The following is a 24,015-nucleotide window of genomic DNA, read 5'->3' on the forward strand; positions in this document are numbered from 1 at the left end:
TTTGGGTGGGGGTGGGGGTGTGGGGAGTACCTGGGCAGGGCGCCTGATCCAGCCTAAGAGATCAGAGCTTCTAGAAAGAGGTGAAACTTCAGGTGAGTTATGAAGGACGAACGAGTATGTTAAAAATGAAGAAAGGAATCTGTTTTTCCCACGAGAAGGAACAGCAAGTGCCAAGGTAAGGAGGTGTGAAAGCAGCTGGCTTCATACTTCTCCCCACAGGTGTTTACTGAGTGCCTCTTAGGTGCCAGATGCTGTTTCAGATGCTGGAGATACAGCAGAGAACACAGCAGACCAGACCTTTGCTCTCATGGAGATGATAGTTCACAGGGAAGGGGTGGAGGGAGGAAAATGGAAATGTGGGTTGGAGATAAGGAAGAGCAGGCATTACAGCCATGGGGCCCATGGCCCCTAGAGCCTGGGAGGGATCCACAAAACCCCCGAAATTTGCGTAAAGGTGTGTGTTCATGTTCACACGTGCATTTTCACAGGGAGTGAACTCGGGACATGTTACTGTATTCTCAAAGGCATCCACCCATGACTGCCTGGGGTTATGGGGTCCTTATTCTATCTAGGGCCCCTTGTGTGAAGCTAAGGAATTTGATCTTGAGCTGGAAGTTCTGGGAGCCAGTAATGCATTTTAAGAAGTGAAACCATCAGACCCTGAGCCATCTGCCAGAGAGAACTCCTTTTGCCTTTTCTGCTAAGCCTTTGCCCTTGCTGTGTCCTCCAGGCCTGAAGGAATGGAAAGGGCCACACTTAAAAGCCAGACAGACCTGACTTTGCATCTGGCTTCTACCCACCATTTTCCAGCTGCCAGCCTCCAGTCTTCTCCCTCTGTGAAAAGCTGTGATGTTTAAATGAGCCGGGGATGTTTGAGGATTTAACGATAGTTTTTCCTTGGAAAATGCCCAGTGCGTAGTAATCACTCAGCAAAGGTGAATTCCTCTCTTGACTTGGTGGCTCAGCTGTTCTGAGACCCACCTCCTGTCCGAGATCTGGAACTTCCTGGGCGGCTGCTCACATTCCCACAGAGCTCTGTGGGTATCATCAATATCACTCTCAACACACCGTAATAAACTCACCTCTGTATTTAATTGCCTTTGTCCTCATTTCATTAATCCACATCGCAATCCAATTAGTGGTACTTCCCTTCCTTTTTACAGATAAGGAAACATGCTCAGGGAGGTTGAGAGATTTCCCAGGAATAGGTAAGTGTCTGGAATCACCCCATCACCACATCTTCTGAAATAATAATAATAATAATGACAGCAGTAACAAAGGTGAACACTTATTATGCTTACTCTGTGCCAAGTGCCGTCCTGCTGAGCATTTTATCTGCATCATAATCCCCAATTCCACCCCCCATCTCCCCGCACTACAATTGTAGGTACTCTTGTAAGGTAGATACTATTGTGATGAGAATTAACAGGAGGAAATCGAGGCTCAGAGAGGTTAAGCAACTTGTCCAGTGTAACCCAGGCCAGTCAGTTTTCAAGTCGACGCTCAGACCTCGAGCTGACTACAAAGAAACCCGTGTCTTTCTGCCTCTCGGAAAACACGACACCCAAATGCACAGTTCAAAACCCCACCCAAGCCTGTCCTGCAAAGCGGTCAGTCTGCTCCAGCAAGTTCTTTGTTTTGACCAAGGATACGGAGGGCGCTGCCTGATTCATCTTGGGGGCTGAGGGAGAGGGGAGGAAGTAAGGGTAGAAATTTTAGGGGCAGGGGCGTGTGCCGGGGCCCAAAGGGCGAGTCACGTGCGCGTGAAACTTGAACTGGGAGGAGGGGAAGGCAAGAGAGCCCCCGCCCCTACCTCAGGACGCAGCCCGGGAGGGGTGTAAATACAGCTACGAACGCCGTCGATCTATCTCGTCCTAGCCTCACTTCGCGGATTGGTGGCGCCTGGCGGGTTCCCGTTCCTTGACTTCGGATGGGTCAGGGGAGGTGAGAACACCAGGCTGTCTGGCTGAATCTTCGAGGCCGCCCGGACCTGGCGCGCAGAGAAGCCAGGAGCTCGGCTGCGGTTCCCAGCTGGGCACCCCTGACACCGGAGGCCGAGAGGGTGCACCCGCCGCGAAGGCGCTGCGCTCCCGCGAGGGTGCGCGGCTGCAGAAGGCGAATTTGTCCCGATCAGAGGTGAGCTGCGAGCGTGGCTGGGGGTCCCTAGCTGCGCGTCGCTGAGAACCACCCTGGCCTGCTCCCACCGACAATCCCAGGCTCCCCAGGAGAAACCCGTTACCTGAGCCCTCGGGTCCCGCCTCTCCAAGCGCGTCCCTGCCTCCCCTTTAGTCTGGCCCCTCCGACTCCCCTGCACCTCCCGGCCCCTTCTTGCTGCACTGCCTCTGTTTAGAGCAACACTCCTGCCAGAGTTCGAACGGACCTGCGGGAACTCCGGAATGCAAAGCCCCATTTCCCAGATGGGATTACTGAACCTCTCGGGCGAAGGCACTCCCGAGGTACTTTCCTCCGCTCCCTCTCGCCCTTTCTCTGTTGCCCTTCTGGTCCGTCTTCTCTCTGCTTTTCTTGGTCTCACCCCTCTAGCTGCTTTCCGCCCCCGCCCCGCCCCGGGTCCAGTCTCCTCCCGCGGTGGCGGCTGTAGCCGCGGCCCGGGCGCTCATTCCCTCCTTCTGGTAAACACCCCGGCCCGCAAGCCCATCCGCCGCCGCTGCCCTTATAAAGCCAGCGGTCGCCGGACTTCCTGCTGGAGCCCGAGCACCCTCCGCGGGCAGGAGAGGGAGGGCTGCCTCCTAGGCGAGCAGTATGGTGCCCGGGGCCCCAGGGAGGGAGTGGGTGGCGCCGGCGGCGCTGGAGGGCCCGCCTGGGTCTCCTTCCACGTGGCAGCTGTTGCCTTGGACTGAGAGACTGCAGGGACTTGGGTCGCCTGGTGCGGAAAGGGGGAGAACTTGCCGTCGCCCGGCCCCAGAGGAGAGGAGTGGTCCTATAGGGGCAACAGGAAATGGGGGGGATCCTTAGGCTAGCATCAGACTTCCCCTTCCTCCTCCTGCTTGCTTCTGGGGGGTCCTTCCTGGCGCGAGAGGCCGGATACTGGCCAGCGGTGGCTTCAGAGCGCGCTCTGCCCTTTGCTGACCTTTGGAACTTGAGGAAGTGCGGGTTTGCCACCCCCGCTCCGCTCGACAACCGGGCTTTGCGTGCCGTGGCCTGAGTGGAAGATCCTGGCAGCGCGCCAGCAATCTGTTACGCGCGGACAGGACCTTCCTTGTCTCTGTTAGTGACACGGCGGGAGCCCAATGCCACGTGCACCCCTGGCACTGCCAGAACTCCCAGAGCCAGCTAGGCTGCACCCACTGGGAAGCCCAGGGCTTTGCGAGGCCTCCATGAAGTCCCCTTTGAGGGCTGGCTCTAAGGGTCTCAGGGGCCACCATGATGCCAGGCATTCCTCCAGGTTCACTGGACCCTTCCTTCAATCCCCTATTCCTGTGCAGGCTCGTGGCCAGCATGGCCCCCACGCTGCAGGAGGCGTACCAGAGACGCTGGTGGATGGCGTGCACCGCAGTGCTGGAGAACCTCTTCTTTTCTGCGGTGCTCCTGGGCTGGAGCTCCCTGCTGATCATGCTGAAGAAGGAGGGCTTCTATTCCAGCTTGTGCTCAGGTAAGCCCGAGAAGGGGCCAGTGGGGCTGGCGAGGGCAGCAGAAGCAGAAGGTGGACTCTGGCAAAGGACAGGTGGCCAAGTGGACAGAAAGCCAGTCTGCTCACAACGCAGCACTCTGCAGGGGGTTGGACAGCCCCACTTATTTTTTTGTTGGGGGAAGGTAATTAGATTTATTTATTTATGTATTTATTTACTTATTATTTTTAATGGAGGTTCTGGGGAACTGAACCCAGGACAGCGTGCATGTGCTCTGCCACTGAGCTATACCCACCCCACTTCTTGACCTCTACCTCATTCATTTAAACCAGTCTTCACTAAACGCCAGGTGTCTGCAGGGCATCAGGATCCTGGGACTGATCCGCTGAGTCCTAAGCCTTTGGTAGCCTCAGGCCCGGAGCAGCTAGCTGGATGAGAGATGTCTTACTACGGCTAAAGGAGAGCCTGCAAGGTGGATTTGAATGTGAAGGAGGGTACACTCCTCCTTTTTCAGGACTTTTGATCCCCCAGGTCTTCAAGTCACCATTTGTACAAAGTTAATAGCCTCATTTCCTCTAGGCTCCAGTCTTGTGGAGGGTCCCTGTTTTCCATTTCAATCACCTTGGCTTTGAATGAGGGGCCCTGAATTCAGGAGTGGGAATTTGAATAATCCTTGGGAGCAGTAGCCACTTCCCCAGCTGCCTGCAGCTGCCTGGAGGCAGGGAGGGAGTCATCCCTCCTGGTGTCTGCAATTCGAGAAGCTCTAATGGTCTGATAGGTATCTTTCTTTTCTGGGAAGGAGAGAGCTGTGCTGACAGGCTCAGCCTAAGGAGCTGGATGGATGTGGAGTTTGGCCCTTCCCCTTCCTCCTTATCCTCTTCCTCCAACCTCCTTGTTGTGGAACAGGCTTTGGAGGAAGGCCAGCTTGGGTGAGAATCCCAGCTTCCACCACTTTTATCAGCTGGGTGACATTGGCGAGTTCCTGAAAACATCTAGCTTCAACTGCCCGGTCTGCAAAATGGAAAGAAGAAGAATACCTGTTCCATTGGGGCGCTATGAGAGTTAGCAGTGCTCGGTCAGGGTCAGGGTCCTTCCTGGCTTCCCCGGGCTCCTCAGCTCTGCTCCCTGCAGGCACGTGCCTTGGCTGTGGGAGAAAACAGAAAACCGTTGCCTTGGGGGTGGAGCTAGGGAGCTCTCGATCTCTGCTCTGGGCAGCACCTGCTCCACCCCTGCCAGCCTTATCTGTAAAGGAAGCAGGAGTTGGCACAAGAGATGCAATGTGCATGCATCTCCTGGCCCCAATTACAGGGTGATGGGGGCTGAGGAGGTGTTGATTAGAGCTGGCAACTGGCCAGGGGAGGCAAGTTGGGTCTGGAGGACCTGGCTTAGGATGAAATGCTGGGTGTTCCAGGGTGGCTAAGAGAACCAGGAAGAGGGGTGGAGGATCCCTTTGCAAATAGAGGTCAGGAGTTCCCGGGTTCCCTCAGAGTTATTTACGCTGGAGAATGGAGAGGCCTGCCCTTTGCTGCCTACTGGCCTTGGGTCCTGCCAGTGCTCATCGGATAGCTTCTTCCTGCCTTCTCCACTGTTTTTTTTTTTTAAATCAACTTTATTGAAGATTAATTTACATCACACAGTTTGATGAGGTATGACAAATTTATACACCTCAGGAACCATCACCACAATCAATATTTAGAATATTTCCATCACCCCCCAAACTCCTTCCCTTTTGCTGTCTATCCATCCACCTGTGCTTTTTAAAAATATGGATAAGTGCTTTATTTAAGATAAAAGAGATATAAATCACTAATAGAACTACCATATGACCCAGCAATTCCACTCCTGGGTAAATATCCAAAAACCCAAAAATGTTAATTCAAAAAGATACCTGCATTCCAATGTTCATAGCAGCACTATTTAGAATCACCAAGTAATGGAAGCAACCTAAGTGTCCATCAACAGATAGTTGCATAAGGAAGATGTGGTGTGTATATGCAATGGAATACTTCTTGGCCATAAAAAAGAATGCAGTTTTGCCATTTGCAGCAGTGTGGGTGGACTTGGACGGCATTATGCTAAGTGAAATAATTTAGACAGAAAGACAAATACCATATGATATCACTTACATGTGGAATCTAAAAAATATAGCAAACTAGCGAATAATATGAAAAAGAAGCAGACACAGATACCGAAAACAAACTAGAGGTTACTAGTGGGGAGAGAAAAGGGGGAGGGGAAGTATGGGGGCAGAAAAAGAGGGTTATTATGGGATTATGTGAAACTTTTTAAAACTGTAAACTATAGAGTTTAAAGAATCTTTCATTCAACTAAAAAAAAAAAAAAAGAAGAAGATATGTCACATGCCGTACAATACACCCTTTAAAAATATACAATTTAATGGTTTTTAGTTTACTCAGTTTTTACCTTCCCCACAACCAATTTTTATTTTAAATTTTGTGAGGGAGGTAATTAGGTTTATTTAGGTTTTTGGGGTTTTTTTGAGGGAGGCACTGGGGATTGAACCTAGGACTTCACACATGCTAAGCAGGCACTCTGCCACTGAGCTCTACCCTCCCCTTTCACCACAACCAATTTTAGAACATTTTCTTTACCCCCAAAAGTAACCTTAGACCCACTAGCGGTACCCTCTCCCCCCACCTCTCCCTCTATCCCAAGCACTATGCAACCACTCACCTACTTTCTGTTATAGGTTTGCCTATGACAAAAATAGATTTGCCTATTCTGAACATTCTGTATAAATGGCATCTTATAAAACATTATCTTTTGTAACTGGCTTTTTTTCACTTAGCATGATGTTTTTAAGGTTCATTCATGTTGGAGAATGTATCAGGACCTGGTTCTCTTCCAAATCCTCTGCTACCACATTTTATTTTTCAACAGTTGATAGACAGTTGGGTTGTTTCCATTCTGGGGCTATGATGAGTAACGCTCCTATGAACACTCATGTACAAGTTCTATGTGGACATAGCTTTCCTTCCATCTCTATCTATATATCTACGTCTGTCTATATCTATATATCTATCTAGGAGTGGAACTGCTGGGCCATAGGGTAACTCTGTTTAACATTTTGAGGAACTGCTAGACTGCTTTCCGGGGTGGCTGCACCATTTTGTATCCCCACCAGCAGTGTATGAGGGTTCCAATTTCCACATCCTAGACAACACTCATTACTACTCATCTTTTTTATGATAGTCATTCTCGTGGACATAAAGTGTTGTCTTTCTGTGGTTCTGATTTGCATTTCCCTACAGGCTAATGATGGTGAGCATCTTTTTCACGTGCGTGTTGGCCATTTTTAGTGTATCTTCTTTGGAGAAATACCTATTCGGATCCTTTGCCCATTTTTAAATTGGGTCGTTTGCCTTTTTACTATTGAGTTGCAAGAGTTCTTTGCATTCTAGATACAAGTCCCTTATGAGATATAGGATTTGCACAGTTTTTCTCCCACTCTGGGTGGTTTTTTCACATTCTTCCTGGTGTCCTTTGGTGCACAAAAGCTTTTAATATTGGTGACGTCCAGTCTGTCTTTTTTGCCATTTGTGTTTTGGTGTTACTTTTAAGAAACTGTTGCCTAGTCTAAGGTCACAAAAACTTACATCTGTGCTTTCTTCCAAGAGTCTTAAAGTCTCAGCTCTTACATTTAGATCTTTGATCCATTGGGGGTTAACCTTTGTAGGTGGTGTGAGGTATCCTCCTGGTGTTTTCAGCTGTCCAGAAATGAGTGTGCCTCTGAGCTTGGTTGTTTGGGATCGCCAGAGGTGACCGAAGTGAACCCTCCTGTTCTCAGAACTTATTTGTCCACTGTTGAAAAGCAGGGAGAATGTCTCTCGTTCAAGTGACTTCAGCCTCCAGGCATCAGAAATATCCTGTTCTGCATCAGTCATGCTGCCCTGTCGAAAGCACCTACTTTCTGCTTCTTGAAGCCTCCCTCTGCAGGGCCTTAAAAACACAAATCAGACAAGGAATCTGTGTCCCTGTCGTGTGTGGACAGAGGCAGGCCAGGCCGTATGGCTTCCCACTCCGTTATGTACTGCTTGGCTGGTTAAAATAACTTTCTTATTTATTTATTTATTTATTTATTTATATTATTATTATTTTTTTTAATGGAAGCACTAGGGATTGAGCCCAGGAACTCATGCATGCTAAACATGTATTCTACCACTGAGCTATATCCCTTCCCTCTTGTTTCTCTTTTTAAAACAACATTTTAACAAGCATTTGTATAGTGCTTACCATATGCCAAGCATGATTTCAAGTACTTTAAAAATTATTCATGCACTCAACACTTATAAAATCCCTAGGAGTTAGATGCTCTGGCTACGCCCATTTTACAGATGGAAAGCCTGAGGCTCAGGGAGGTGAAAAAATTGTCACACACTTATAAATGGCAGAGTTGATACCTGGAAGGTTCTGAGCTATACCACTGAGCTATACCCTCCCCCCCTTAACTTTCTTAATATCTCAGTTACCCCGTATATAAAATGGGACCAACAATCCTTACCTTGTGGGGATATTGTAAAAATGAACTGGAGCCAGCACACAAAATTCAGACTGCAGGCGTGTTTTCCTGTTTCGTTCTGGACCCAGCTTTGCCAGCATTTGCCAAGTGACCTTAGGCAAGTCCCCCATCCTCCCTGGATCTCTACTTGAATGTCTGTAAGATGAAGTGGACCACCCTTGTCCTCCTCGCTGCGGAGAAATGACGTGAGGACCCGATGATGCCATTTAACAAATGGGGAGCTCGTTATCGAGGTGCTCATGGGTGGCGGCTTTGGGGTTCCCTGGTCACACCCTCTGTCTTCTCAGCTCTCCCTCTTTTGAGGTACACCCTGGGGTGGATGGTTGACCCATCTGTAGGAGCCTCACAGCTAGAGAGGGAACTGGTACTCAGATGCTAGGCAGTGGCAGTTCATTTTATCCCACACTAGTGCATATCCAGCATAGGTGCCGAAATAATAAAACAATGGTTACAGTTCATTAAGCATTTACAGTTTGCTGTTTAGATTTTTAGTCCTCACAACAAATCTGTTTGTATAGAAGAGAAAGCTGGAGCTCAGAGATGCTAAGTAATTTGCCCAAGGTCACACAGCTAATAAATAGGGAGCAGAGTTGGGTGTGATGGTATAGCTAAATAAACCTAATTATCTCCCCCCACCCCAAAAAATAAATAATAAACTGGCACCTGATTACGATTTGCAAGCCAAGCCAAACATGTGTGGGGTCCAAATATGTATGGGGTTCATTGCTGGTCACCTGTGTGCAGCCTCTGGTCTAAATTATCTTTGCATTTCTCCCCGCCTTACACGGAATTCCCATACAGTGCCTGTCACACAGTAAATAGATGTGTGGTGGAGAAATGAACAGCGATGATAAACACCACTAAATTAGGGGACGGGCTAACCTGAACCTCAGAGATTGTGTGGTCTGAATCCTCACCTATTCTCCCAGGTGTCTGAGCCCTCTCCCCAGCTTTCCCGCAGCCCATCACCATGCACTCATGATCTGGAAATGACTCATTATGTTCTTCCTTATGTGAGCACACAGGTCACTGCCGCCTGCATGCCCTTCGGGTATATCTGAAGTCCAGGGTCATGGTTACCATCAAGGGCAGATACTTCCCCTTCCCAGCATTCAGGCACTATCACCTCTTCCTGTTTTGTTCTCTTCCCAGCACCTGCTACTCTTAATATCAGGGTCCGTTTGTTCCCTTGTTTATTATCCAAGCCCTGTGAGAGCTGAGAGCTTCCTGTCTCGTTCACTGTGGGATCCCCAGCACCTCTAGAAGAGGCTCAGCACATCTACCCATCAGCTGTTTCAGGAGCCCCTTCTCTGGGCCGGGTCCTGTGCAAAGCCCTTCATTTCTCTTCTCCTGTTGAATCTCCTAAGGAGTCTGTGGGTTAGGCATCCTCTGCTCCTTTTTACAGGCAGAGGGCCTGAGCCTCAGGAATTCCTTGTCCAAGGTTGCACAGCTGGTAGCGATGGTGGTGGGAATTCAGACCCTGGCCTTTCTGCCTTCCAGGGACACTCTGAGTTTGCCCTTGGTAATAAATGATGCAAAAGTAACAGATAGGAGACAGGGGAGCAGACCCCTCAGGACTCACTGAGCATTGGGTGAAGTGAACCCCCCTGCTTCCCCCACCACCAGCCTTTCTCATTAACCTACCACAACTCCAAGTTGGCATTTTACCTGGAGGGTGAGTTTTCTCAGAGGTGAACTTCTGAAGGAGTACTGGAGGACAGTGCTGTGGTCCTACTTCTGCATCTCAGTTTCGCCATTTGGAAAATGGGGATACTTTGTAAGCTGATTCATGGGGCTGTCGTGAGTCAATACTGTGACCGTTGAGAACATGCCTAGAGCATAGTTAAATGCTCAATAACTATTAGTTATTATTTTATCAGAATGTCATTTATGGGCAAAGTTTCCTCTAAGTTTTTTTTGGGGGGGAGTGACGTAATTAGGTTTATTTATTTATTATTTTTTAATGGCAGTACTGGGGATTGAACCCAGGACCTGTGCATTCTAAGCACACACTCTACCACTGAGCTATACCCTCCCCCCTCCTCTAAGTTTTAAGTGAATTCTTGTTACAGCAGTTGAGCATCACTCACTGATGTTGTCCCTAGATTTGAGGGTGGTTCCTGTTGGGGATCTGCAACCCCCTAAGTTTGGACATTGAGTGCATATTACAATTTGATAAGTACTTTGGTGTCCATTATCACGTTTGAACTAGTTGAGGCCTCAGATTGGGTATGTGACTGTTCCCGGGTCAGATACTGATTGCTGCCATTTATAGACTCCCTTCTCCACCGGAATGGATATGATTCCAGGCCACCTCCAAAGTCACCTGACTAGCAGTCAAGTGGAGGCATGGGATTTGAGTGTAGGACCCCTGATCCCAGCCACTCTCCTTGCCCAGCTGCTCCTGCAGCCATGTGCTGCCTTTCCCTCCCCTCTCTCAGCTGGGAACACCACCAACACCACCCAGGATGAGCAGCACCAGTGGCTGAGCTGTAACCAGCAGGAAGAGATGCTCAACCTGGGCTTCACCATCGGCTCCTTTGTGCTCAGTGCCACCACTCTGCCACTGGGGATCCTCATGGACCGCTTTGGTCCCCGGCCCACCAGGCTGATTGGCAGGTGAGGTGGCCAGGCTGTGGGGAGCTGGTAGGGAGCTGGAGGGCTGGGACTGGGGCTGTAGGGGGAAGGGAGGCACAGCGTTCAACCTCTCCCCCTTCCCCGCATCTTTGCAGTGCCTGCTTCGCTGCATCCTGCACCCTTATGGCCCTGGCCTCTCGGGACACTGAAGGTGAGATGTCTGGCCTCTCGTGGAAAGGAGTGGGTGGGATGAAGGTGGATATTACCCCAGCTCCTGTCTTTAGCCTCCCACAGCTCCCCAAATGCCCTCATCCATCCCTCTCCCCTTCCCAGTTCTGTCTCCGCTGATATTCCTGGCACTGTCCCTGAATGGTTTTGGTGGCATCTGCCTGACATTCTCTTCACTCACAGTGAGTATGTGAAGCCCTGACTTGGCAGCAGGGCACCCAGGAGTGCAGTAGGGGGTAGGGGTGAGGGAGGGTGTGGGTGGGAGACGGGTCAGTGGACGCAGATCAAATGTGTGTGTGAAACCGTGCTGGCTGCAGCGATGGGTGGGTGTGAGGCTGCGTATATGTGGATAAGACCGTGTCCGGATAGATGTTGTTGTGTGTGTGTCCTGAGCCCTTATGCCTATTGAGCTGTGTTCTAGGCACTGGGGCCACAGCACAGACAGAACTGACAACTTATTCACCTTTCTGGAACTTATAATCAGGGGTAGGGGAACAGGTAACCCTAAAAACAAGTAAACTAATAAATGATGTCCCTAGTCCTAAGTGCTGGAAAGAGTAAAACTGGGTAATACTAAAATAAGGGGAAGGGATAGCTTGAGACAGTGGGTATATGTTTGCATGTTGTGTGCGCGCCATGCTGTGCGTGCGTGGGTGACTGTATTTGTGTGTTAGATTGAACCATATGAAGTTGTGGACACTTGACTTGCTTGACCGACAAAAAAACGTTTTTTTCCACGGAGCTTGACCTCTTACATGTGTGTTTGGGGTGTGTTACTCTAAGTATATATGTGAACGAGTGAGCATAAGGGTTAAAGTCTTAGGAGCGTGTTGTTGGGGGAGGGGTTCCTGGCTGGGCCAGCCTCAGGCGATCTCGGAAGAGGGAGGGCCGCCTGAACGCCAAACTGGGTGTTTTTGTCTGAATATCACCTCGCCCTGCAGCCGCCTTTAATTCCAGCCCAGGACATTTCACAACTCTCTAAGGAAGCGGATCCCTTCCTCCTCGCCTCGCTCCTCAGCCCCTTCTCCACTCTGTACAACTTGGTTCAAGGCCCTAAATCCCTTGTCTCCCCCGCCCTTCGGGGCCTAAGCTCTGACCCTGCCCTGAGGCCTAGGGACCCTTGGCCCACAGCCCGCCCCCTGCTCCGCCCCCTGCTGCACCGCCTGTAGTCTCTAGCCAATGGCAGGGCTCGGCTCCGGCTCCGCCCCCTGAGCCGGCCCCGCCCCTGGACCTCTGCGCTCAGAGGCCAGAGCCAGGACGTCCGGTGCTGCTCCTTGTTAGCCAGGCTGGCTAGCGGGGTGCTGGGTGGAGACAGAGCTCTCAGACCCTGGTAGGGGTTTGGGGGAGTGCCAAAGGCCCGGCCTGGCCCTGGCACTTTCCCTGTCGTCCTTGGCAGCGTGCCTTGCAGACACACGGTGCCAGGGAAACCTTTGCCCAAGTGGGGTCAGCTTGGCCCCACCCCTTTTTCAAGACTCTTGAAGGTCGATGGGTCAATTCTCTGTGTTTATTCGCCTTCCTCTCCAGAGCCATTTGAGATCCCTTTCTGGGCCTCGGTTTCCCACTCTGGAGAGGGTTTAAGCTTTGTATGGCATCTAAGACTCTTCCAGCTATGGGATCTGTTGACTGGGGGCGTAGGGGAGGGGTGGAGGATCACAAGGGGTTGTCTGACTTTGCTTTCCCCTCCCCTGAGGGCCTGACTCAGGCCAGTGAGCAAAATACATTATCATTTCTGTACTGGTGGGAATTCTGGGCCTGCTCTGCATGTCAGAACTATATCTTCTGGACACTTGGCCTGGCCCTGTCCCCTTCCTTACTCCCACCCTCACCTCCCTAGCCATCCTGTTACTTGTCTTGGTTCAGCAGAAACCATGGACTAGGGCCTTTGGGGCCATGGAGAAGGTTAAGGGGCACCATACTATTAGAGCCAGCCATGGTCACAGCCTTGGGGTCTGGGGTAGAGCTAGGATGGCCAGAACAGGAGAGAAAGTCACTAATGTGCCCTGTGAACTTGAGTACGTTTCTTTCCCTCTCCGAGCCTCAGTGTTCTCACCTGTCAAATAAGTTACACTAGATCAGCTTTCTTATTCTGTGGGCTAGGAGACCTGTCATGATTAAAGGTCTCTGTAAACAACTAACTTGGGAAACCTTGGGGCTACACAGAATTTCTCTTTAAGGGCACTTCTGTGGGTGGGAGGGGATTATAGCACAGTTTCTGACCTTGGTTTTGCCTTAGAACTTCTCTGTTGCCACTCTGGGGCTAGTGTTCCTGGAGCGCACTTTGAGGATAGCTGGGCGAGAAGCTTCCAAGCTTTCTTGGGTGGGCCCAAGAAAGGGGAGCCCTGGGCAGGTGTCAGGGTCTCCCCTTGCTCATTGGTGCCACTCTCCTCCCTCAGCTGCCCAACATGTTTGGGAACCTGCGCTCCACATTCATGGCCCTCATGTTTGGCTCCTACGCCTCTTCGGCCATCACGTACCCGGTAATCAAGGTATGCAGTTGCTTTGAGGGGGTCGGTGAGGTCGCTTGGCTTTCTTTTTGGGGAGGGGAGGCTATTAGGTTTGTTTATTTATTTACTTACTTAATGAAGGTGCTGGGGATTGAACCCAGGACCTCGTGCATGCTAAGCATGTGCTCTACCACCGAGCTGTTCCCCGCCCTGTCCCTGGGCTTTCTTTCTGCCTTGACACAAGAGCTGGCTGAGTGCATGGTGGCTAGTATGTCTGGTGACCCATTTCCTGCCAGTGAGGGGTCAGTTCCCACTGCAGGGAAAAACACTGAAGCATCATGGGAAGAGCCCAGGTGTTGCTGTGGACCAGTGGGTCTGACTTCTCTGCTCTCCTCCCTCCCTTTTCCGTCACCCAAGTCCAGGCCTTCGTCCTTTCTCCTGGGCCAGTGCTGGTCTCCCTGCCTCCAGTCTTTTCCCTCTCCAAGCTGTCATTCACATGACTTCCAGAATGATCTTAGATGCAGGACTGGCTCCCACACCTGCTCTGCTCTGCCTACAGAATCAAGTGCAACCCCTTTACGTGCATTCCAGGCCCGCGACTTTCTAGCCCTACACCCACATCTTCTTCTCCTGCCCTGGAGAGGCCAGGTGGCTCAGGTCCAAGATCACCAAGCTAGTCCATGCCAGGCCAGCTCCCAAGGCAGGTCAGCCTGGTGGACCTAGAGCCAGAAGGCCTGAGTTCTAGTTCTGGGCAAATTTGGGGCCTTGTTTCTCCCACTGATATCAAAACAGCTTTTCAAATGGGCTGTAGCATGCCCCTCAGATTCTGCCTTGGACAGTTAACTTGTTAGTTTAGAAGGGTCTTGCTCAGTGTTCCCAGAGGGGTTGGAGAGCGCACCGGTGGGGGTGGCCAACAGTTGTTCAGGTAGGAGCAGGTCTGAAGGGTGGGGTTCTCCCTTCCCTCAGTGGGATTTGAGGAGCCAGATCTTGAGGGTGTGGCCCCTTGAAGCTCTATCTTGCTTCCTGGGAAGAAAGAGCCCCAAGGCTTGAGGCTGAGGACTGGCAGAAGTTTCCCCAGGCAGCACTAGAACTGTGAGCTGGAGCCTGGCGGGAGGGCACACAGTAGTCACCCCAGGCAGATGGTGGCAGGCGGGACATCTATCTGTACCTGGTTTCCTCACTAAAGGGGCTGAGACATTGGCACAGAATCCCAATCAACACAAAACCTACTTGTCCTGGAGTTAGGAGGCCATGGGCCCAGCACTTGCACAAACCGCCTCCCTCCTCGGCTGTCACACCCCGGAGCACCTGTGAAAAGTGAGATAAGGCTTCTCCGACTGGGTTTGTCTTTCGCTCAGGGAACCTGCCTGGGAAAGGGCAGGATAAACACGGTTAGAAGTTTTAATTCTCCTCTGTTGTACATAAAGTGAAACGACGTTGGTACAAAAACGAACATGTGTCTGGAGCCAAAGACAACACTGGTGTCTCTTTTCAAGATAATAATTGATTTCAAAGACATTTTGAGCTTGTGGCCAGCAACTTCAGCACCTTTTGGAAACTTTTTCTCAGCTCTTGGTGGGGGGCTGGGGCAAAAAAGGAAGAAGATGGCGGGGCTTCTAGGTCTGACTTTTAACTTCTGGTTTCCTCATCTGCAAATTGTGCGCAAGGAACGGGTGGGGGAGACCTTCTCTCAGCCCTCTGGGGCCTGGGTTCTGTCTCCGGCTGGAGGAGGTGGGTCTGGGGCCGCGCGGCCTCCTCCATGGGCCTGCCCCCTCCTCCACAGCTGATCTATGATGCTGGCGTGTCCTTCATGGTCATCATGTTCACCTGGTCGGGCCTGGCCTGCCTCATCTTTCTGAACTGTGCCCTCAACTGGCCAGGGGAGGCCTTTCCCTCACCGGAGGAAGTCAACTACAAGTAAATGGCCTTGGAGGGCTGGGGGCGGAAGGGGCCTCCGGAGGCCAGGGTGTGAGGGTGTGATGGACAGAATCAGCTTTGGAGTCAGAGAAACCTGGATTTGCCAATCACCTGAGCTTTCCTAGCTCTGCTTTCTCCTCTGAACCGTGGGCCTGATCCCACCCACCTGCCGGTGTGTTGAGCAGACCTGGCATATAACGGGCAGTCAAAACGTGGTGACTACTACTCTTCTTTCCAGGTTTGGAGGATGGGATCAGAGTAGGAGGGACCCCTGCAACAGTGCCATGTGGACCTAGATTGAGGAGAGACAAAGGAATGGCAGATCCCACCCTTTGTGGGGCAACCTGAATGCCAACTTTTCCCAACACCTCCATCAGTTCCCCAGGGGACTGGGGTGATGCTTGGGGTGAGCACACACAGTGCCAGTCCAATAACAGCTGGTACTGTCCGCGTGTCTCCTGTGAGCCAGGCGCCGTGCTCAGCCCATCCCCAAACAGCCCTGCGATGTGGATTTCTGTTATTAACTCCACTAATAACAAAGGCGCAGGGAACAGAGTGACTTTGCTAGGGTCATACCATTGAAAGGTGGGGGTGAGGGTGAATCTAAGGTTGGAACCAGGCTCTCTGACTCTGGAGTCTGAGTTTTGTTTTGTTTTTAATGGAGGTACTGGGGATTGAACCCAGGACCTCGTGCATGCTAAGCATGTGCTCTACCTTGGAGCTATACTTGCCCCCCACCCCCAGTCTGAGTTCTTAATGCTACCTCTGTGACAGCAGTCCTAGCAGAAAATAGCTCATCCACCGTTCACTCCCAGGTGCTGAGCTGGCCCCTGGGCTGGACCCTGAGCCGCACAGACACAAGCCCCGCGCTTGGGAGCTTGTCAGTGGCCATGTCGGTGCTGGGTAAAGGGGGCCTTGGCACCCCAGAACAACCCCCCACCCCACAGGCAGGCTGTTGAGGGTGGGCTTTGCGTGGCTGGTCCCCACATGCTGTGGCCTGGCTGCTGGCAGGGAGAAGATCAAGCTCAAAGAGCTGGCCCTGGATCACAAGGTGACAGGAGACCGCTTCTACACTTATCTGACCGCCGTGGGCCAGTGGCTGAGCCAGAAGGCCTCCAGCCTGGAGGAGGGGGTGGACACCTTCATCTCATCCCAGGATGTTCGAGGCACCTCAGTCAAGTCAGCTGAGAGTGAGTGTCTGGTCAAGGTGCCAGCCTTAGGTCCTAGCGCCTAAGTGCTCATCCTCCCTTCTTTAGTTCTGACAGCACCCCTCATACAGGTGGGCATGCTCCCCAGTTATAGAATGGGGGCGAAGTCAAAGCTCAGAGAACTCTGGGAAGCTCAGATTCAGGGGTACTCTGCTGGATTCCTGGGATGAGGGAGGGAGCAGCTTCCAGAATGGGGCAGGGTCTCCAGGCCTGTGGGAGAGCTGGTTTCATCGCGGTTCCCTGCAGTCTCTGAGCTGCTTGCATCAGGTCCTGGCAGGTGGGCCAGCCTCCAGGCTGGGTCCTCTGACGCCTGGCTGGTTGGCTCCCCCTGCTGGCTACAGGGGAGCTGCGCCTGCCTTCAGCCTCAGCCACTTGGCAAGGGGTCAGCTCCCAGATTAGTGGAAGAAAGATGGGCCTTGCAGTCAGGAGATGGGGGTTTGAGTTCAGCCAGTTACAGGCCATGTGACTTGGGTAGAATCACAATCCCCTCACTTTCCCCTGCCTCTTAAATTAGCATTGAGAACACCCAGCTCTCAGGGAAGTTAGCTGTGAGGATTGAAGGAAGCCGGGGATGTGGAAGCTCTTTGTAGACTTTGGAATGCTGTGCAGATTGAAGGTGACCCCTACTGCTGATCCTCCCACAGCGGAGCTGTTATGGGCATGAGCTGAGTCTAGCCAACCTGCAGCTTCCAGCCCTGTGAACTGGAGCAAGTCACTGAGCTCTCTGTGCTGCAGTTTCTCCTTCTGTAAAAAGTGCTAAGGAGATGGTTGTTGTACTCCATGGGTTAATACATGTCAAGTGTGCGGCACAGAGTCAGCGTTTAATAAATAGTAGCCAGAGTTATCACCGCCACCCCAAGCCTAGGGTACACACCCAGAGGTCAGCTGAGAATGTTCTAGTGAGATCGTTATAGAGCCGGGCGAGCACTTGGAGGCCGGTGAGGCTGAACTCTTGTTTTTGAGGACACCGGTCCCTCTCCAAAGTCTGTTAGGGTCAGAGCCCCTCTAGAATGGCATCAGCTGGGTTGCGCAGAGGCACATAGAAGCGCTGGCGCTCAGGGGCGCCCCCTGCTGTCTCCGCAGAGTCTGTCCCCTTGCGCAAGAGCCTCTGCTCCCCCATTTTCCTGTGGAGCCTCCTCACCATGGGCATGACCCAGCTGCGGATCATCTTCTACATGGCCGCCATGAACAAGATGCTGGAGTACCTGGTGACCCGCGGCCAGGAGCATGGTGAGGTGCTCAGAGCCCACTGGGGGCTGCGGGTGCAAGAGGGACCCCTGCCTGAGCTCCTCTCACCCTGGCTTCTCCCTTCTGCCCCCAACAGAGACGGACAGCCTGAAACAAAGGGCGACAGAGACAGGTAGGGGGATCAAAGCTGGGGCCGTGGCCCACTCCCACCCCAGCCAGTGCCCACTGCCCAGCGAGCTTGGGCCCAGCTTTGTCACTCTGGGCGTTTGGGGGATCTAAGAATTTGGGGTCCGAGGAAGGCTGTTCTGGCATCCCCTCTCCTCTGCTGAGGTGGGTGACAGTGCTGGCATCCCTCGTGGGATCCTGACCCCACTTCTCACCCCGCCCTGCCCAGTGGAGTTCTGCTCCTATGTCTTCGGGGCCATGCAGCTCTTGTGCCTTCTCACCTGCCCTCTCATCGGCTACGTCATGGACTGGCGGATCAAGGACTGCGTGGACACCCCCACTGAGGCCTCTGCCAGGTGACCTGCCCAGGGATGGAGACAGCGATGTGCTTTCCCATCCAGCGTCTCATTTCGTTCTCCTGAGAGCCCTGGGAGGGATACATCCCCATTTTACAGATGAGGAAACTGGAGACCAAGAGGAGACATGGCTGGCTTGATAAGTAAAGCTGACATCAAGGGCTGACTAGGCACTGGGCACTTGCCTTGACATATTTAGACCTGTGCCAGCTCTCCCGGGTAGGTACAAACATTATTATCCTTGTTTCACAGATGAGACGCTGAGGCATAGAAAGGTTGAGTAACTTACTCAAGATCACACAGCTTTCAGTAGCAGGTTCCAGAACCTTTCTTAAAAATGGTACACTCTAGAGTTGGAAGGTTAGGAAGAGATAGAGTTGGTATATTAGATATCTATTGCTGTGTAACAAATTACCCCTCCAAACTTGGCATCTTTAAACAACCATCATTTATTATCTCCTCGTTTCCAAGAGTTGGGAATCTGGGAATGGCTTAGCCGGGTGGTTTTGGCTCAGAGTCTGTCCGAATCTGTTCAGACTGGTATAACAAAATACCACAGACAGGGTAGTTTATAATCAATATAAGTTTATCTCTCAGAGTTCTGGAGGCTAAAAGTCCGAGATCGGGGTGACAGCACGGTTGGGTGAGGGCTGTCTTCTGGGGGCCACAGTCATTGAAGTACTGACTGGGGTTGGAGAGTCACTCCTAAGCTCACTCGTGTGGCTGTTGGCAGGAAGCTGGTTTCCTCCCTACCTGGGCCTCTCCAAAGTCTGCTCACAACACAGCAGCTGGCTGACCCCAGAGCACGATGGCCAAGGGAGGGAGACCAGGACAGAAGCTGCAATATCCTTCAAAATGTAATCTCAGAAGTACCATACACAAGTGGGGTTGTCCTCTGTGGTCACACAGAGTAACTGAACCGTGTGCAAGGGGACTGTACAAGAGTGTGAGTACAGGAGGCAGGGGTCAGTGGGGCTGTCTTTTTGGCTGGAGACCACCATTGGGTCTCCTGACTGTGTGCTCTTTTTGTGTTAATCCAAAAATCTGTTTGTCCTGAGAGGATGGGAGAGGGAGACTAGGAGAGAAGGCATCTAAGGAGCAACCCAGTGGCTTCCCTCCATATCAGTGGTGCCCAGCCCTGGTACCCAGTCTTCCTCCTCTACACTCTGTCCTGACGGCCATGGTCCATTAGCAGGGCCCTTCTGTCTGGGACCAGTGGGCAGCCTGCTGTCATCTATCTCAGCCTACTGACCTCTCCCCTGGCCCAGCCTCAGTACCCTTGATCGTGCTGGACAGAGGGTCTTGCTGGGCAGTCAGGGGCCAAGGTGATCTCCCCAGAGTGGCATCTACTTTTGTCCAGGCTGGAGGGCAGAGACACTTCTGTGGGGGCTTCTGATGAGAGAGAGGATGAGAACATCCCATTCTCTACCTTCCTTCCCATCGCTGATTCTCAGACGTCAGTGTGCTTGTGAAATACTTGGGATAGTTTTCCAAATGCAGGTTCCAGGGCCCCACTCCTGAGATTCTGCTGTCTGGGATGAGGCCCTGGAATCTGCATTCTTACCAAAGGCTCCAGATGATGCTGGGGAGCCACACTGGGAGAACCACGGGGCTGGAGAAACGGATTCTCCCTTTTCTGCCACCCTCGTGGCAAAGGCACAGCCGAGGAGGGAGGGGCCTGGCTGAGAACTGGGGGGGCTGCCCAGGAGGTGGAGGCAGCGGCCAGTGACAGCCCATTCTCCTCAGGGATGGGGCTGCCACCAAGTCCGCCAAACCACGCTACCGCAAGATCCAAAAGCTCACCAACGCCATCAATGCCTTCACCCTGACCAACTTCCTGCTGGTGGGTTTCGGCATCACATGTCTCATCGACAGCTTACATCTCCAGGTACCGGTTTCCATCCTCCCTGCTTTGCCTGCCTCCCGGAGCCCTGCCAAAGGCCCGGTTCACCTGGCCCCTGCCTTCCAGGAAGCGTGGTTCCCATCCTTTGGGTCTCTTTTCCCGGTTCTCCAGGAAGGGTTCCTAGTAGGTCGGGTTGGTGAGGGGGCAGGCGTGTGTCACCTCTGTTCTCACCCCTCACCTTGACCCATCCTTCCTCCTGCCTCCACGCTGCTCTGAATCTCTTCCCTCTCTTTTTTTGGTTTCAGTTTTTGACCTTTGTCCTGCACACTGTGGTTCGGGGCTTCTACCACTCGGCCTGTGGAGGCCTCTACGCCGCCGTGTGAGTCAGCCGGGGCCGCAGTGCCTTCCTGAACAACCCCTCATAACCAGAGACTCCAGAGCAGGGGCAAAAGGGCCGCGGGCTCCCCTTAGCGCGTCCCTCCCCAGCCTCCCTGGACTGCTGACATCGAGGCTGTCTGGCCCACTGCCCTCTCCGAGCTCCTCTAATGACGGGGAGCTCACGTCCTCAAAGGCAGCCTGCCCCACTGCGGGACGACGCCACTGTCCGGGGTCTTCCCTCAGGGGAAGCGCAAATCCTTGGTCTGATGCCCCTTCTTCTGTCCTATGTCTGCTTTCTGGAATGGGCCCCAAAGGGGCCGCTCTCCCTATGTCAGCCTTGTCGAAATTTCCAGACAGTCTCGTTTGCCTCATAGCTTCCCTGCTTCACTTTGAACCCCCCAAACCCCCGCCACCGTTCCCTTTCCCTGCTCTCTTCTGGTTCACATGGCTGAGTCTGTCTGGTGTGTGTGATGGAGGCAGCGGGGTGACACAATTGTAACCGATGTGGAGAACTTACCCCCTGGTGGGCACGGTCTGCGACATGGATCCCCCCCTTATTCAGACCTCACTATGGCCACCTCAGCGGGCAGCTCAAGCCGGACCTTGGAGTCATCCTGGATTCCTCCCTTCCTCACAGCCCACAGCCCATCCATCTGCAACCCTGCCAGCTCCATGCTCCACAGACCCCAAACCCGACCCTTCTCACGCTCTCCAGCGATGCCACCCGCATCCTGGATTATTGCCGCAGCCTCCCAGTGGTCTCCCGTATCTGCTCGTGACTCCCTCAGTGTTTCCAACACAGAAGCTGGAGACACTTGTTAGGTCATGCCTCCCCACGGCTTCCTGCCTTGTCTCACTTAGAGAAAAAGCCAAAAGCTTTAGTAAGGCTTAAAAGGCCCTACAGGATCTGGTCCCCTGGGGCCTCCCTGCCTCGCTCACCCCCTTTCCCCACGATGGCTGCCTCGTGCCTCAGAAACCCCAAGTGTGTTCCGCTCTCGGGACCCTCGGACGTGCTGTCTGTCCCCTCTTCGCGGCACGTTTTTCCTCCCGATATCCACAAGGCTCACAGCCGTCTCACCTGCTCCAGGTCTTTACCCAGCTGTCCTTGTCTCTGAGGCAGGGCTCCCCTGGCCTCTGGTCTACAGTCGCAATCCCTTGACAACCTCACCCCCTTTGTCTGCTTAACCTCTCCCCTTGGCACTTACCACTGTCTAACGCACACTGTGGGTTTATCTTGCCTGCTGTGTGATACCACCCACCCCAGCAGAACGCCACCTCCGTGTCCTTTTGGTTCACCGCTGTATCTCCACGCACATGGAATAGCACCTGGCACGTAGTAGAGGCTCAGTACATATATGTTAAAAGAACAGACAACCAGTGAGGTTCGTGCTGCCCCTGGTTTTTTAGTGAAGAAAGTGAGGCTCAGAGAGGTTGAGCCACTTGCTATTATCACACAGCTCGGTAGCCCTGAAGTCACAGCATGCAGCCCAGAGGCCAGGGACCACAGGGCACATGCAAAGAGCCTGACCTCTTAAGCTCTACCCTGCCTGGTGAACACAGAGTGATGCCCGAGGAGGGACGGGCTGGGGGCTGGGCTGGAGAGGACCACCTGCCCCTCATGTCTGGCCCTCCGTCCTCTCATTGACAGGTACCCGTCCAACCACTTTGGGACACTGACAGGCCTGCAGTCCCTCATCAGTGCTGTGTTTGCTCTGCTCCAGCAGCCGCTCTTCATGGTCATGGTGGGACCCTTGGAAGGAGAGCCCTTCTGGGTGAGGACCGGGGGCGGTATGAGGGCAGCAGGACCCTCTTTTCTGGATGTGGCCGAGGAGTTGGGGGGGGGCTCTTCCATGTGACAGAATCCCTCACTCGCATCTCAGCCAGGAGGCACCTTGGAGGTCTCTAATCTGGGGGTTCCCAAGCTGGCTGCCCACAGATTCCCCAGCCCACTGAATCAGCGTCTCTTGGCCTGGGCCCAGGAGTCTGTTTTTAATAAGATCCCAGGTGATGTGTGATCCCAGTCCTGATCCAGTCCAGTTCCACCAGTGCAGGGATCCTCCCTCTAGTACTCCTGGAAAGGAGTTCCTCTAGACCCTCTTAGCTCCAACACCCCCAGCAACAGGGTGCCATTCCCACACAAGGTGGCAACCATTGGTCTTGTCAGGAAGGCTTTTCCTTACATTGAAATGACATCACCTCCCTAAAGCTGTCTGCCCTGAGGGACCCCCCACTCCCCTAAAGCCTCCTGCAAGAACGATGACAGAGTGACAGCTGCGGTTTACCGCATGCACACAGGTGCTAAGCACATGGAGTACTTTTTTACTGAACGTCGCTGCAGCAGCCCAGAGAAGTGGTTGTGTATGGTTGGGATGACTTGCCCAGAGCCACGTAGTGAGTAATGCAGAGTAGCCTATGCGCTGGGTCCAAGCCACATGAGGGCCCCTGTGCTGTGTCCCAGGCCAAGCCCCAGAGCCTTTAACCTCCTGAGAGCCTCTTCTCACCCCCTGAATGGGGGCCCATTGTCAATGTCCTCAAGGAGGTCAAGGTTCCCAGCCCAGAAGGTCCAGTTTCAGCCCTGACTACTCAGATGGCACCAGATAGTTTAGCCACTGGCTTTCTCCGGGGTTTAAACCAGGCTCTGACATGGTTTACAAGGCTGCTGAACGTTAAGGGGAATATTGTTGGACGGTGACTGCCCACCATCAGTGCTAGCTAGATTTATCATTCCAGCCCAGAACTAATAAGGCTGCCTTCTCCGGGTGGGGAGCCAAGAAGTGTCCCCGAGGGTGATGAGGGTAAAGACGTCCCTACCTGACTCATTTTCCCTCTCTCTCCTTGCCCTAAAGGTGAATCTGGGCCTCCTGCTCTTCTCACTTCTGGGGTTCCTGCTACCTTGCTACCTCTTCTACTACCGTGCCCGGCTCCAGAGGGAGTACGTCACCCCCTGGGAGGTCCCCCTGAAGGTGCTTGGCAGCCCCGAGGTGACTGTGTAGACCTCTGAGCCAAGGGACCTGGATGACAGGCAGCCAAAGGCCTGAGCAACCAAAGGGAATGCCTCATGGCTTTTCTACCTGTAACCTCTGCACAGAGCCAGGGGCCATGGATTTATAAATACCAAAAGCATTCTATTTTTGTAGGGACTTGCTAAAAGGAAAAAAAATCCCCCAAAACAATGCTCCATTGACTGAAGACATCCCCTGTGCAGGGATTGGGCCTTCTTGATCCTGGGATTGGAAGAGACCAGGGTATGGCCCTGCCCTTTCTCTGGACCTTGTCGTAGGAGCCCACCTCCCGGTGCCTCCTGGGGGCTTATGGGATCAGCGAACAGGTGACCCTTGAGGTCTCAGCTGTGCAATGCCCAGAGTGTGCATGCATGTGAGCATTTGTAAAGAAATAACCTTCCCCTCAGAGGGAAGGGACCTGAAGTGTTGGCTGTGTCCTGGACAGGGTGTGGGGGTTAAGCCCCTTTGTGAGGCTGGAGGGTGGTGGGTTCCCTCCCTGGTGCTGATACTTGTAGATCTTAGAGGAAATAAAAAGGGAAGTGAGAGACTGGCTGGTGTGTGCCTGTGTCTTGTGGTGGGGGT

At 52.9% G+C, this 24,015-nt stretch overlaps 1 protein-coding gene, 1 long non-coding RNA gene and 1 other non-coding gene across 10 annotated transcripts; 1 reads left to right on the plus strand and 2 right to left on the minus strand.

Annotated features, from left to right (window-relative positions):
* Positions 1 to 2,545, minus strand: LOC123616128 (uncharacterized). Its single transcript, XR_006723984.2, has 2 exons — positions 2,381 to 2,545; positions 1 to 2,106 (listed from the first exon to the last, which is right to left on the minus strand). It is a non-coding gene; the product is annotated as an uncharacterized LOC123616128 (long non-coding RNA).
* SLC43A1 (solute carrier family 43 member 1) lies at positions 2,002 to 23,983 on the plus strand. 8 transcript variants are annotated; one of them, XM_045514791.2, is made up of 16 exons: positions 2,002 to 2,136; positions 2,351 to 2,456; positions 3,444 to 3,610; positions 10,569 to 10,746; positions 10,860 to 10,915; positions 11,038 to 11,114; positions 13,326 to 13,418; positions 15,160 to 15,293; positions 16,305 to 16,483; positions 17,561 to 17,731; positions 17,826 to 17,861; positions 18,084 to 18,210; positions 19,957 to 20,098; positions 20,359 to 20,432; positions 22,080 to 22,203; positions 23,278 to 23,983. In XM_045514791.2, the coding sequence occupies exons 3-16, from the start codon at positions 3,457 to 3,459 to the stop codon at positions 23,422 to 23,424; spliced, it is 1,692 nt and encodes a 563-aa protein (XP_045370747.1). In that variant the 5' UTR covers positions 2,002 to 2,136; positions 2,351 to 2,456; positions 3,444 to 3,456; the 3' UTR covers positions 23,425 to 23,983. The 8 variants fall into 8 exon arrangements, with proteins under 8 accessions (XP_045370747.1, XP_045370745.1, XP_010950704.1 ...); XM_045514789.2 differs by lacking the exon at positions 2,351 to 2,456 and having other exon boundaries at positions 2,003 to 2,136; XM_010952402.3 differs by lacking the exon at positions 2,351 to 2,456 and having other exon boundaries at positions 2,003 to 2,136; positions 17,585 to 17,731.
* TRNAS-AGA (transfer RNA serine (anticodon AGA)) lies at positions 10,092 to 10,163 on the minus strand. Its single transcript has one exon. It is a non-coding gene; the product is annotated as a tRNA-Ser (tRNA).
* Positions 23,984 to 24,015: the final 32 nt, after the last annotated feature.

The sequence above is a fragment of the Camelus bactrianus genome, chromosome 10 (genome assembly GCF_048773025.1).
Source record: "Camelus bactrianus isolate YW-2024 breed Bactrian camel chromosome 10, ASM4877302v1, whole genome shotgun sequence".
NCBI classification, from domain to species: Eukaryota; Metazoa; Chordata; class Mammalia; order Artiodactyla; family Camelidae; genus Camelus; species Camelus bactrianus.